Source organism: Ischnura elegans, chromosome 5 (genome assembly GCF_921293095.1).
Source record: "Ischnura elegans chromosome 5, ioIscEleg1.1, whole genome shotgun sequence".
In the NCBI taxonomy this organism is placed as follows: domain Eukaryota; kingdom Metazoa; phylum Arthropoda; class Insecta; order Odonata; family Coenagrionidae; genus Ischnura; species Ischnura elegans.
The window spans coordinates 107505880-107519963 of NC_060250.1; the positions used below are offsets into that span (position 1 = coordinate 107505880).

At 36.7% G+C, this 14084-nt stretch overlaps 2 protein-coding genes across 3 annotated transcripts; one reads left to right on the top strand and one right to left on the bottom strand.

Moving 5' to 3' along the window:
• Positions 1–921: 921 nt before the first annotated feature.
• Positions 922–3645, top strand: LOC124159392 (sugar transporter SWEET1). Of its 2 annotated transcripts, none has more exons than XM_046535169.1 (6): positions 922–1331; positions 1904–1981; positions 2065–2188; positions 2369–2524; positions 2607–2726; positions 2814–3645. In XM_046535169.1, exons 2-6 carry the CDS (start codon positions 1911–1913, stop codon positions 2904–2906), a joined length of 564 nt encoding a protein of 187 aa, XP_046391125.1. In that variant the 5' UTR covers positions 922–1331; positions 1904–1910; the 3' UTR covers positions 2907–3645. The 2 variants fall into 2 exon arrangements, with proteins under 2 accessions (XP_046391125.1, XP_046391122.1); XM_046535166.1 differs by having other exon boundaries at positions 923–1835.
• Positions 3646–12721: 9076 nt separating this feature from the next.
• LOC124159393 (ATP synthase subunit b, mitochondrial) lies at positions 12722–14044 on the bottom strand. Its single transcript, XM_046535170.1, has 5 exons — positions 13935–14044; positions 13630–13821; positions 13380–13543; positions 13083–13271; positions 12722–13001 (listed from the first exon to the last, which is right to left on the bottom strand). Exons 1-5 carry the CDS (start codon positions 13960–13962, stop codon positions 12825–12827), a joined length of 750 nt encoding a protein of 249 aa, XP_046391126.1. The 5' UTR covers positions 13963–14044; the 3' UTR covers positions 12722–12824.
• Positions 14045–14084: the final 40 nt, after the last annotated feature.

A 14084-nucleotide genomic window follows, 5' to 3' on the forward strand; every position in this document is an offset into this window, starting at 1 on the left:
TATACTCATTATTCTCCTTCAATCAGAATACCAATCTATGCGGTAATGAGCTGAGGGACAGGGTTAGCCTGAAATAGCTTCCTCTTTCCCCCCCCCCCCCCCACCCCCGTTGAGTATAGCAGGCCAAGTGTGTGGCAAAACCAACAATAGCGCAAGCTGTATTGCTTGTGAACATTTTACTCTGAGAGAGTGGAAAGTGATTTGAGGGATTATTGGGATACTTTTCCAGAATATTGTCATGGGTATATTTTTAAAAGCCATTATTGGGCATCCTGTGAAGACTTAACTGCATCTTTATTGGACCTGTAGGACTTGAATTATAATTATCAAATCCTAGGACTTCTTTATGTATGTTAATCATGTATGAAGTACAAGCGGCAACTTCCTTCTTTTTCTAAGGCTGTTGTGATGTCCAAATTTGGGGAACAGCAGCATCCTATCTCTTTCTATCATGCAAATCCCATCATAATTGGTCTTCCTAGTTTTACCGCTGTGCCTTCCTTTTCCTGCGCCGTATGCTTAGGCGCACTTTCTGTCAGTATTCTTGCGGAGCAAATGATTTTACTCAATGCTGATGGGTAAACCGCATTGCCCGTTGTAACCGCTACATAACGATGGATGAAACAAAGGGTCGTCGTCCGCGTTCAGATTAATTTCTCGGTAATGCATATACCATGTGAAACACACTATTGCTTACTAGTGTCCAATTAACTCTATGAATAGTACGGTAAAAGCCTCCGAACTTACGTCGTACGTGCTCGATATTGATGAATTTGGCTCACGGAGTCAATTGCAGTATATAAATTTGATAGCTTATTTTTATCCGGAAGGGCACATTCGAAAGATCTGAGATTAAAAAATCAATAAATTTTATAATCATTTACACATGAACGTGAACGGATGTGTAAGACTACCAATGTATTAGATTAATCCAATAGCATCACGAGTGACGGATCGACGACTTCGAAAAACCCGGTGTTCCATATTAATTTTGATTGCAATGTTTAAAAATCTTGAACATCGTCCTCAATTATCTTTGTCATAAAATATCACAATTTATAAATATTGATGTTATTTCACATTCACTTGATTCCAGAGTGATAACCGCCGCCCTCTTCAATTTCATGCCGAGGCATTTCTTCTTCCTTCCCTTTCATGCTGAGGAAAAGAGGAGGCGGCTTCGACCTAACATCTGGCCTGAAATGAAGAGGGAAGGCAAGAAATTGCTTTTATTGAGGGAAATTGATTTGAACTCTAACTTCGTGGACTCGTCATCCGGCTAATCAAAACAGAAATGGAGGTATAAATGGATTAAAAATTTCTAAGAAAAAGTAAGTAAGAAACTATGAAGTTTACCGTCATGGGGGAATCATCAGTTTTCTTGCATGAAAGGCATTTTAAGAATCATCATCGAAGCGAATTATATGGCATCACTCACACTAATCAGTGGATAAGGGAAAGTGGAGCAAATGCTCTCAAGGTCATCTGAGGAAAATGATGTGGTATCGTCAGTTCTTCTGGCGACGATTTTCAGCGGCATACGGGAAGGATTTTGAGTTCAGATCGTAGATGTAATTGAGTCCACAGTAAGAGGATTGGCAGATTCGTACTGTTCATGCCTTGTAAATTCAGCCTTTAATCGTAAATGTTGCTCGGATTTATTTACTGTTTCAAAGACTAGAGATTTCATTGCTAGATTCAAGTAGTGATAACATTAAATTTTTGAATCAGCAATAGTATTTTATTGAGCCATTCAAAATGCCTTTCGAGGAGTATAAAGACATAGTGGGGACACTAGCCTCTATCACCACGATAGCGCAGTTTTTCTCTGGAATGTAAGTACCCATGTTCTGTATTTTGTCTCTCTTTAAGTAATGAATAACACCTGTCGATATCTTACTAGGTTCATTATGAGGGATATTGCAAGGCAAGGGAACACGGAGAATGTATCCATTGTGCCGTTTCTCGGTGGTATAGTGGTGTAAGTGAAATACGTCTCGTGTATTTTTTGCGACTACTACAAAATTATATGTCGGCTCAAATTACTCGTCAATTCTTTTTCAGGGGATCGTTAAATTTAAAATATGGCTCCTTACTTCAGGATGATCCTATGATTCTGGTCAGCTTAGTTGCTATTCTGCTTAACATTGTGTATGTTTTAGGCTACTACGTTTATACGGATTCCAAGGTAAATAAGGAGTGAGTTTGTAAAAAAAATCTGTAGTGATTTTTTGCAGCTTCCATGGCCGAGTTACCATTAACTGTCATGGGCAAATTATTAAATTTAATTGTAGCTCACAAATATCTACTTAAATTTCGCCATAACATCTTGGCAGTGTGTAACCGCTTTCCTTCTTTAATGTTGCAGGGTGAAGTAAGGATGCAGGCTTTGAAATCGTTTTTATTTGTTGCTTTCCTTTTGAGCTATGCTCAAATGGAATCTCCAGTTTTAATTGAATTCAGATTTGGTGTGATTGTCACAGTATTACAGATGTTCCTATTAGCATCACCACTATTCTCCCTTGTGAGTGCTTTGCATTTTATCCATTTAAAGATATGTATTTGCACTGCTAAAGGTTATTCATTAATTTTTATGTGAATTGTAGGGTACAGTTATAAGAACAAAAAGCACAGCCACTCTTCCATTCCCATTGATATTGTCTGGATCAGTGGTAACATTCTTGTGGCTGCTGTATGGAATCATACTTGAGAATGGCTTCCTACTGGTGAGAAAGAATTAATTAATAATTCACGTGAGGTTGTGTTGGACTTATTAATCATATTTTAATGTCGCACATTTATTTCCGTTGCAGTTCCAAAATATAATGGGGTTATCCTTGCTCTTGGCTCAGCTTTCCCTCTTTGCCATATATCCTTCGAAACCTACCACCATCAAGAAAGAATAAGTATTGGACAAAAAAATCTACAATGTCTTCCATTTTAATAGTGTGTATTTTTCTGCATAGAAGAGTTCAAAGTGCCATGTGTGGGTAATGCAGTAAGTCATCCCACCCACGACTCATACGAAGCTCAGATTACCCTCTTTAAGCTTACATTCCACATTTGTAGTGCTTTAATATGTTGAAGACCCTTGGAATTTTTTACCAATAACACTTGTTTATTTTGCGTTACTCATATATCACATTTGATCTTGGCAATGGCAGCTCCTTTTGTGGATTTGCCAGTTGATTATTCCTGCATTTCAGTAAGCTGCAAAAGTAATCTCGTGTCATATTATTGAAATCTTTTTTTATGGCTGTTTTATAGTTGCTAATTTGTTGGTTTCATTTTTAATATTGTTGGTCCATTATTTAAAAATTTTAACCACCTGTTTTTATGATTAATGTGTGGAAGGAGTCTGTTTTGATAATTTATTGACAGATTGCCCTTTCGTTATTAAGGTTTGCCGGTGATAATTGGGTGGTGCTCAATGATAAGAAATGACAATAATGTTTTTTAGAATTGCTCTTATGAAAAGATAATAAAGCAATAAAATTGCTTGCCGGCATTGCCATTTTTATAGGAGAATTGTGATGTATTGACTCTTTGCAGCTCAGAATTTATCTACTTTTTATATTTCATTGCAATACATGTGAAAGCCTATATATATATAGTTGTTATAGCTAATAAAGCTTTGCAAGAGTGCTTGCCTGTTTAATATCTGACATTTGTTACATTGTGTGTTAGAAATATGGAAAAGCGAAGTCTGTGTCATCCCTTATTTCACATATGCTAGTGGGTGGAATGTAGTACATAAATGAAAAATCAGTGTAATGGTCGAAACACATCAATGCCACTACAAAAGCGTTTGTTTGTCCTATTGGGATTTCTAAATGGATTTTTGAAAGATGTGGAAGTTATGCATTCATCTACATTTTCTTTGCAATTTTTACTTTTTGTATCTGTTTACTTCATGGCAATGTGTGCACCCTTTCCATTGATTATATCATTTTTTTTGTGATGAGGAAACATAGGAAAGGGTGAATGAAGGAAGATAAGGAGATTTAGTAAATTTTTGTTGGAACTGGCTAGGGAGGTGATCGCAAGATAACAATCAACAATTATTCGAGCAATGAATAATGAGGGTGTAATTATCTCCATTTTCATGTAAACTTATTTCCTCTTAGTTAGAGGGCTGTGATTTCATTTTGCCGCCCTAGCAATTAGTTCACTCGGTGAAGATTTCAGACTTGGTAAGATGTTCCCTCATTTATTTATTCTGAGGAAATTATCCTATACATACTCTCTTTAGCATTGAGAATGGGTGATAAGTTCGAACCTGAAACATTGGTTAATTCTAATTTGGAACCTGGTGGAGAACTTGAGAAGATTTCACTTAAAATGAAACCTTCTCAAATGAGACTTCTTGGAATGCAATTTTCAAATTTACTTGGTTTCTCAATCAACACCGTGCTTTAATGAATGCGGTAAAATGTTTCACTTTTGTGCTGTTTCCAGTTTGGGACTTGTATTAATTTGGTGAAAGATCAGTTATGAAAATATTTTTTTTTGCCATACGTGGATTTCCATAACACTTATGAGCCTCATCCTCACATTTGTGAAAGATTCACAATACACATATTAATACTTGCTCTAAACTGTTATATCCTCAAATTATTTTGCTGCTTCATTTTTACCTAAGTCATGGATTAGGTAATTATATGTTAAGTAAATAACTAGTTTAAAAAAATAGGCACACTGAAAAGGGATTCTCACAAATTTGTCTGACATTTCAGTGGGAAAATTCACTAATCTTAATGCTCAATTCCCCCATTTTAATTGTTTTATTAAACTCATGAATTCATGCTAATTCAATGGAATGTTATTGACTATGTTATCATTGACAATATCAGCAATTGGAAGTCCTAAGTCGAGAAGAGATTAAGAGGTGTAGGTGACTCAATAAATTGAAGGGCAGAATATCTCAGACCCAAAATTGTAATTCATAATAAAGGATTGGGAGAAGTGAGAATCATAAAAAAATCTTCCTTGCTGAAGTGAATTTTTCGTAAGTTTAAAATAAGAAAGCCTGAAAGCCCACTTTTTGTGAGTTGGTGATGAAATGGGAATTGTAGTTCATTTACTTGTTCAGTGCGATCCTTTCATCCAGGGAATGAATCACAAGAGTGTTAAACAGCAGCAGGGTCAGGAATAGCTGTAAAGAAGAGAGACAAATCATGAGTTGGTGACATCAACCACTTATTTATGAAAGAGTGAAGGCCATCAATGTTTCACAGTGAATACCTCAAGAAGTAGCCAACGGATCAAGAAACTGAATATTACAGATCTCTTTTTTTAGCACTACGACAATCAATATTAATAAATAGTGAACCAGCTTATCTGAGCTTGATAATAATTCAATAAAACAATGCTAAATTTGGGCTAATGGTACTAATTTTGTCTTCTTTTTCTTGAATTTTCCGTAGAAGAAATAGACTTTCACTTTCATTGTGTCGGACCATAACTTGTAGAAAGTGGGAGGGAAGCGGCCTCATTAAGCTCTTCTCTCTCTCTAATCTCAGCTAAATTGCCATATGTCTCAGATTATAGTCCACCCCCCTAATTTTGAGGCTTCAGTTTTGGAATAAAAGGGGGGACTCTATTCAGAAAAATATGGTATGTTTTGTAGATATCTCATAAAATGAAGTAAAATTATTTTATAAATTCATGGGTAATAGTAACAGATAATTATGTAATAACAACGTGAAACCTTTTTCCTATAGGACATATGTCAGCCATTAATGGTGTAGAACAGGTTTTACAACACAATTATTTGGTTTTATCTCAATTAGTGGCTGGAATTAATTGGAAAAATTGTGTGATAGATAAAAGAACAGTTTTTGACTCTAAGATTTTACTGAGAAAGCAGGCTTCGATAGATGTATGTGCCGCCTACTCTGATAACGGGTCAATCCTGTGATGCTGAGTCTGCTCAAAATACTACTGTGAATTTCAAAATGTATTCATTCTAAGGGGCATACCCACTATTTAATCATTATTTTGCACTTACAGCAAACTCCCGATTATCCAGGCTGATGATGGGGAGAAGCAGCACGGATAATCCTCTCTTTATTTCTTGCAATTTTTATAATTGACCTAAATCAAACTGTCTATTATTATTCATTATAAAATCTTATAAAATTAATCAAGAGTTCTTTTTTCACACAGACACACATTTTTTTTCTTGCAATGCAGATGATGATCAGAGGTATGGATGGATCAGATGCATGGATAAACAGCAACCAGATAATCGGGTGTCTGTTGTACTAATGATCATACTCCATTCTTCGTCATCAGTCCCCAGTTTTGGGCCATAAACACATAATGTATCAATGCAGAAGCATTCAGCTAAGAAAACTTAACTCTGGACACTACCATCAAATTTTACAGTTGGCTTTATGGTGTAGGCTCTGATAACAGATGCAATCTATACACAGGGTGGAGGCACTGGAAGAGAAGAAATGGCAATCCTAGAGCAATGGCTCCCTACCCATTTTAGTCACTTGACTTCTCGCCTAAAGATATTAAGAATTATAGCCTGAACTTACCATAATCCCGTTGGCTGTATCACTTCTTCAGCACATTGCCTATTACCAAGTTAAAATTTGATTTTCGTGAAACAGTTCTAAGAATGCGTTAATAATTGTGTGCAACTATATTAAATGCTTTGAAAATACAAAGTTCTTTTTATTCCATCATGAATGGTCAACATTTCCACTAAGTTACTCCTTATGTCATCAATTTCATTTGTATCATTTGTTAGCAACTTTTTATTGTTCTTAGGACCACTGCTGCTAGGCTATCGCAGAACTCCAGTGAGCAACTACTCCTCTAGGGTGAGCAGATAGCCAGGATTTATATTAGAAACCCTCGGAGGGGATCTGGACCTTTATATCTGTCTTCCTATCCCAGGATATAGGGAATAAAAACCTTGTGTAGAAAGGTCTAAGGCTGCTGCTCTCTTCTCCACCTTGGCAAAATTCATGCTCCAGCGCTGAAACCTAGCAGTCTACTACTGTACAGTTAGAGATTGTCTGTTCTCCTATGCATTGGGAAGCAATTAGAAAGAAAGGAAAAGATGTGCCTTTTGTTATTTATGAGGAAATTAGGTTGCATCCTAAGTCTACAGCTCTCTGGAAGAATAAACAATCTCCAGCAGCTGTATTTTTACTGGTTACATCTGGTAAGTATTGAATCACCTCGGTTATTTTCTGTGAATATATAAAACAGCAAGTGCTTTTTATGGCCAGTTGCTATATCAAATTTCCGTTGTCCCTTTTATTAGCATTCCTTCTTCATTGGTGGTACAATGTTTTTGGAATTCCAGGAATTTTATCATCTTTCATCTACTATTGGTGATATCTGCCAAGAGTTTAAATTTCCTCAGTTTTTTTTTAAACTGTTGGTTCTTTTATGTCAATGCTATGAATAGCCAAGTCAGGCTGTAATGTAAGCTTGGTCCTCAAAGCTAGAATGACATTTACACCTTGGTGATGTGATTTTTCTCTCAAGCTATTTAAAATTTTTCTGTTTTGATTCTATTTTCCTCATGATTACAAGTTTAATCCTTGAATTAAAACATACCAATTATCCTATTATTCACCATCAATGGGAAGATTGTTTTGCCCAGCTCTCCTCTCAATTCTCCTATCGGATAATCTCTTAACTCCTAATTTATTTTTCTGCCTTTTATCCTTCATATCCCGCTCAATATACATATCTTGTCTGTGGCCTACCTCTGCCATTCTTCTCTTCCACCTGTCCTTCAGCAATAATTTTCATCAGATCATAATGTCTCATGATGTGGTGGAATACATTGACCCATCTTCTACCTAAGTTTTCAGAAAACCTCTCTTCTTTTTGAGGAATTCCGTCTTTGCTTGTATGTAAATTCAATTGACTATATTCTTTTTGTTTCATCCATCACTGGCCACTTGGCTACCCAAGCAGCAGAAATTTCAGATGAAAAAAGCAGCATGGTTTCCTAATTTCAGGTTGACCTTTGCTTCATCTTCTGTTGACCAATAACTTTTTTCCTTTGCATCGATTTTCAGCTTTTATCTAGTCATTCTCTTTTCCATATTTTAGTCAGATCTCCCTATGCCATTAATAAACGGCAGCATGCTAATTTTTTCACCATGTACCATCACTCATGAGCTCTTCCTTTGCTTTCACTGATAGCTTTCTCAATGAACTCATTAAAAATTACAAGGGATAGAGCACACCCTTGTCTCAATCACTTCCTTATTCATACTTTGCTGCTGGGTCCAGATTTCATCACAGTTACTTGATTTTTTATACAAGGTGTAGATAATTGTGTTCATTAATAACAGCTAATTTCTTTCAGGATTGGAAGCATTGCTTTCCATCATCAAAAGCCTTTTCTGAGATCATAAATGTGATGGGTTGTCCTTCTCCATTATTTTCTCTATGAGCCATTACTATGAGGAGTACGTTAAAATGGTATGGATAAATATGAAGATAAAGGATTATCGTTTAAAATGTACGAAAAACATTTTGGGTTCCATCATCAAACATGCCGTAGCAGGCAGCCAATTTTGCCGAATTTAGTGTTTTTCCGTGGTCAACATTGCAGCGTGAAAAATGAGAAATGAAAAATTACGATGATCTTTTTAAATATTGATCTTTCTTCTTCATAAATATGCATTCAAATGTTATGTACATAGAATAACAGAGGCGTCAGACGTCTGCAGCGTAGTTTTTGGTCGACGTATCCGGGAGCCTTAAGGGCCCATATTACTTCCTTGGTGCCCTTGTCTTTCCTAATTCTAAACTGTTCTTCATTCGGGAACTCTGCTATTTTCTGTTTTATTATTCTGTAGATGATTTTTTGTCTATATTATATGTATTTTGTTAGACAAATGGTCCTAAAATCTTAATTGCCGGCCTCGGTGGCGGCAGGGTGAAGTCCTCGCCTGCCAACCCGAAGGTCGCGGGTTCGAGTCCCACCTGGGTAAATTACCCTTATCCAGGGCATGGATGTTTGTGATTGTTAAATGTTATCAACCCCGATGTAAAGGCCAAACAGTGCTGTTTTCGGTGGTGTGTGAAATAAATAAATAACATTTGTTCCCTCTCTCCTTTTCTGTAATAGGAATGATTTTGATTGAAAAACACAAACTTTGCTAACTAGGTCACAATAAATTGTCTTGACCTTTTTTCGTCTTGGAAAATATTCACAAAACAAACCCTGACACAGTTTGTTTTGTTTGGAATGATGTTGATCTTCCCTGAGTCCTTTGGGATGTTTCTTGTTGCAGGACGGTTTACTCAGAGCTGAAAACGTCTTTTCCAGTGATGGTTTTTAAGGACTAGTCAAGGGAGACATAATGGGAAGTGTAGGTTGGTCATAGCCACCGCCACTGGTCTGTTCCCCTGCAATTTTAATTAACAATACATTCTCTTATTATGAATAAAAAAACAAATCAATATTTCCTAGGGGAAAAAAATTATCTGATAGTCTTAGTAAATTTTCGAATTCCTAAATGTTAAATACCCTCACTAACTACACCCCCTGGCTCTCTTGAAGTGACATGCATAAAAATGTTAATTGTAACTAAAAGGTGTAATATTGTTTGTAGGTAGTAAAAGCTCCATAGAGTCTGTCTGTAAGGGGAATCAGGGCATTTAGGTGGAATAATTTTTTAAAATATTATATAACTAATTTTCTTGCTGAAAGCCATGGTAACAAAAGACAGCATTAAATAAAAATTGCGTAATTGCTTGATAGTTTTCCTTGAAAAACAAAATAGGAGTTGGGTAGCCATCCTGATACTTTTATGCTCTACTTGAGATGACTTTAAACATTTCCAGGGGTATACAATCAATTTGGTGTTCACCATTCTGTCCAAAGGAATTCTAAATAAATACGGAATTCATTTTCTTATATGATTAAGAGGTATCTTAAAGATTTAATTCTTTAGTTTAATGCGGAAGAGTCTACTGCTTCCTTAAGAACCAAGCTTACTTTTTTCATAATATGTGGCCTCTTATGGTAATGCACTGGTGAAAATGTAAGAAGTCCACTATTTCCTCTAGTGTCCAAGAATAGTATAATCCAAGTATATTTTTATCACAGCCATTCCCCATGGTGAAAGAAGTTTGAAAAATGTGTCTTGTTGCTAATGTGTTCCACAACGTATACTATTACATACAAGAACTGCCATGAGAAAATATTCCCCTGGACCGGGAATCAAACCACGGACCTTTGGCTTTCCGGGCCAATGTGCAGACCACTACACTATCCAGGTTCTTTAATTCCCATGGCAATTATAAGCCAAAGGTCCGTGATTTAATTCCCGGTCCAGGGGAATTTTTTCTCATGGCAATTCTTGTATATTTCATCTCTATTCACACGGCAGGGTTAGAAATATTACGTATACTATTACGTAATATGTATTCACTATTTTTCAACTTTGCCAAGGTGGAAGTATAGAAGGCAAGAGCACAAATAGGAGGATAAAGTGTAGGAGATAATATTAACCAACTTGCTTTTATAGATGACATTCCTCTTACTGCTGATAAAAACTAAAAGAAACTACTCTTGGAATGCATTGTAGAAGCAGAAAAACAAGGCTTTCAAGTGAATGAAGAAGTATATGTTAATACAAAGAGAGATACTGCTAAGAAGTTCATCATTAGATGTTAAAGGTCACAAATTTTCATTGGTAAAAGATATATAAGAAGAAGATACTTTAAGGTTACCGTAACCAATCAAAATAGAGGGGAACAGGAAGTCAATCGGAAATAAAATATATGCAACCAGTGTATTTGAGGACTCAAAATGTTTTAAAAGCAGGCTTCTAATAAGGAACACACATAAGGATATTTGTGGATATCGTCCAAACCATTTTCTTGCATGAGTTGTGTGGACACCAAAAAAAAACCATGAGGAAAATGCCAGTCACAGAAACCAGTGTATCAAGAAAGTGCATCACTCCCTCTTTGACAGGTCGTATATGTCATCAATGGTCACATATTATTCATTTAAATCTCACATTTATCATCAATCCTAAGATTGATTTATAGCAGCTCTCCTCACAATTTTCCTCCAGGCTAATCTTTTAACCCTACATAATTCTTCCGCTCTACATCCTTCAGCAAATGCTCCATGTCCGTGGACCACCTCTGCTATTCTACCTTTCTACCTCTCGTTCAATGATAATTTTCATCACACCCTCATCTCTCGTGATGTAGCCAATTAAATTTTCCCATCCACTAGCCTAGGGTTTTCAAAGGACTTTTGTCCCACTCGTCTTAGAATTTTCACATTAATCTACCCATGTGCATTATCAATTTTCAGGGAGTAAAGATTTCACCTAATTCAATGTTTGACTGTGCCTGAAATGTAAAAAACTTAAATGTCAGAAAATAATGGGATAAAATTTTTACATTCGAGGTAAAGTTGACCAGTGTCTACTATACATACCCAGAAAATTTTAAGATGCTACATTATGCTTTAATCCATGCTGCATCCATGAGTCACAAGAGAGACCAGTTGAGTGGAGCATGTGTCCTCTGAACTAATGAGCCAACTTTTGAAATGGGGGTGAGGGTAGTAAAAGGAAACTAATTTACTGTACTCTACGAAAGGCCATCTACTGTGGGAAGTCGAATCTGATGACCGAGATGACATGCCAACGGAATATTCAGACCAGGAATAAATGTAATGATCATGTGAAAAGTGATATATGAGGAATGGGCTGTTACATTTAAATGGCAGAGTTTACAGTTCATTTACAACTTGGTGTACCTTGTTTTGGGCATGGGGGAGTCAATTTTGATGAATTACTGCGATATGGGGGTTTAGATTTAAATTGTCACTTTTGCTCGGGACTATGCTTGAATTAATATCAGGCACTTTGCCTCCCCTCCAAGTTTCCCCACCACAGGCACTTGATCCTCCACTCACTGTAATTCCGCACATTCAGAAATGAGTTTTGAGCACGTTGCACCTTGTAGACAGGGCTGAAATTCACCTAAGATAAGATGGCCAGCAGAGTGAGGGAATAATGAACAGCAATTTGTTTGATTTTTCCCGACATTAAATTAATAAATACGCCATAACTTTCATGCTCCATTATGTCTAGCAGTAATCTCTTTTGGAAGCACCATGTCACGGTTTAGATTACCTACTGGCCAACAGTTTCTTTTCTGCTGCTGGAGACACTTATCATATGGACGCGGAAGAGATGTAGCAATGCCCTGTGGTCATCTCCAGCAGTGAAGACGAAACTTTTGGCCAGTAATCCTAACAGTGACATGGGTGTATCCAAAAGAGAATACTGCTGGATATGCAAATAGTAAACTACAGTGGATAGCATGATGTATCTCACTGTTACCTCAGAGTATTTTTTTTAAGATATCAGCACCATATCCACGGGTAGTACTGCCACAGCTGTAAATTGTCAGACAAGGGAGTCATTCATTCCAAAGAAATACAATTTGTAGTACCATGCATCTTTGAGCTGTTTAGAAACACACTAACCATAGTGAAATATGCTAATTTTAATAGAAATATATCTGATGCAGACGTGAACATTATGAAAGTAACCAAGGTAAGGAGAATCATATGCCTTTCAAATTGGAAGCTAAAAGAGCATTAAAAATGATAGTGAATTTTTCTGAGACCGAAACTTTCCGTCATCCACGAACGGGCATTTTTTACTAGAATCAACAACAATTACCTAAGATAAAACGATTGAACTTGTAATAATTTTATTTACCGATAGTAATATACATAGCTACATACATTCAAATGCAAAGAAACATCTCCGCTTTCCTATGAAGTTGATCAGCATTATTCACGCTTTAGCGGCAAGAGATTTGAGGTCCAAGATACACTTCTGAAGACTTTCCTTCTCTTGTTGGGGAGTGATTGATTTCATGACACCATCAACTACCCAGGATACCATATTCTTCTGGGATAACCTGCGCATAATATTTTCTCGCTCCACTTGATAGTCCAGTCGCCTCTTGACCTGCAATGATACACATAATCACCTTCTATATCCCTTCTTAATTCCTGAGGAAAGTTATTATAAAATTAACACAAGCCCCACCTGGGAGAAGACAGTCATAATCCTTTCCCGATAAGCTGCTTCCAACTGCAGCCCAACGTTTTCCTTCTTAGCTTCGAAAAGCATTGCCTGTCCTTCAGCACGCCACTGTTCTTTCTTTTCATCCTCAATAGCATCGGCAAGCGATTTCTTTGCATTTTCTCGAGTTGAATTGTAATCTGCTTCCACAGCCTAGGACATAAATTAATTATTGATCACACTTTCACGATGAATTGATCTATAAGAAGAGAACAATATTAAGGAAAATTGTTCGGTTAAACGCTGATTTCAAGAACTCACATCAATTTCCTTGTCGAGGTAAGCCGCAATCGTTGGCCCAAATTTCTTGACACCATACACTATCATTATCAACAGAGAAATCCCAGAGTAAAACTCATGCTCCATCACATATATTTCTTTGCTGCATAGGTAGGTGATGAGTCCGGTTCCAAACACATAAGGCCCTTCAGCAAAATGAAATAACACAAGTTATGAACACTTTCTCATGGCCAATTGATACTACAAAACCTATTCCAATTGAGTTACGTACCCGTCACTCCGGTCTTCTTGTAAAAGAACTGAAACCATTCATCGGGCAAAAAACCAAGACGGACTTTTCCTGGATTTTCTAATCTCTCAGGTCGGGGAAAATTTACTAAATCCCTTTCATCGCTCTCCTTCCCAGCTGAAGCAGTCGTAGTACTGCGAACCGATGAGGGTTGCAGTACTCGACACTGCAAGGCTATTATGAGAATAAAATTATAGACAGTAGTACATATTAATGAAATTTCATCATTTCAACTACATAATATCACACAAATAAGTCCAAAATAGTATAGTTTTATGGGAAATTACCGGGACGAAGAGCTAGACGGCTGAACATCTTCACTGCTAAACACTGCGAAAGACAACGCAATGTTCGTTGACTGTAGAAAATAACAGCAAGGTCTTTTCCGAAATATAATCTGCACCAGTTTTTCTTTTCACGATTTTTAATATGTTTAT

Bases quoted from the DNA above. Each gene is read 5' to 3' on its own strand.
- LOC124159392 (XM_046535166.1), top strand. From the start codon at position 1,759: ATGCCTTTCGAGGAGTATAAAGACATAGTGGGGACACTAGCCTCTATC. The intron at 1,982-2,064 runs GTAAGTGAAATA...ATTCTTTTTCAG, and splicing joins TTTCTCGGTGGTATAGTGGT to GGGATCGTTAAATTTAAAAT. The intron at 2,727-2,813 runs GTGAGAAAGAAT...TTTCCGTTGCAG, and splicing joins TTGAGAATGGCTTCCTACTG to TTCCAAAATATAATGGGGTT.
- LOC124159393 (XM_046535170.1), bottom strand. From the start codon at position 13,962: ATGTTCAGCCGTCTAGCTCTTCGTCCCG. The intron at 13,822-13,934 runs GTAATTTCCCAT...TTCTCATAATAG, and splicing joins CCGTCTAGCTCTTCGTCCCG to CCTTGCAGTGTCGAGTACTG. The intron at 13,272-13,379 runs GTGAGTTCTTGA...TTTATGTCCTAG, and splicing joins ACCTCGACAAGGAAATTGAT to GCTGTGGAAGCAGATTACAA.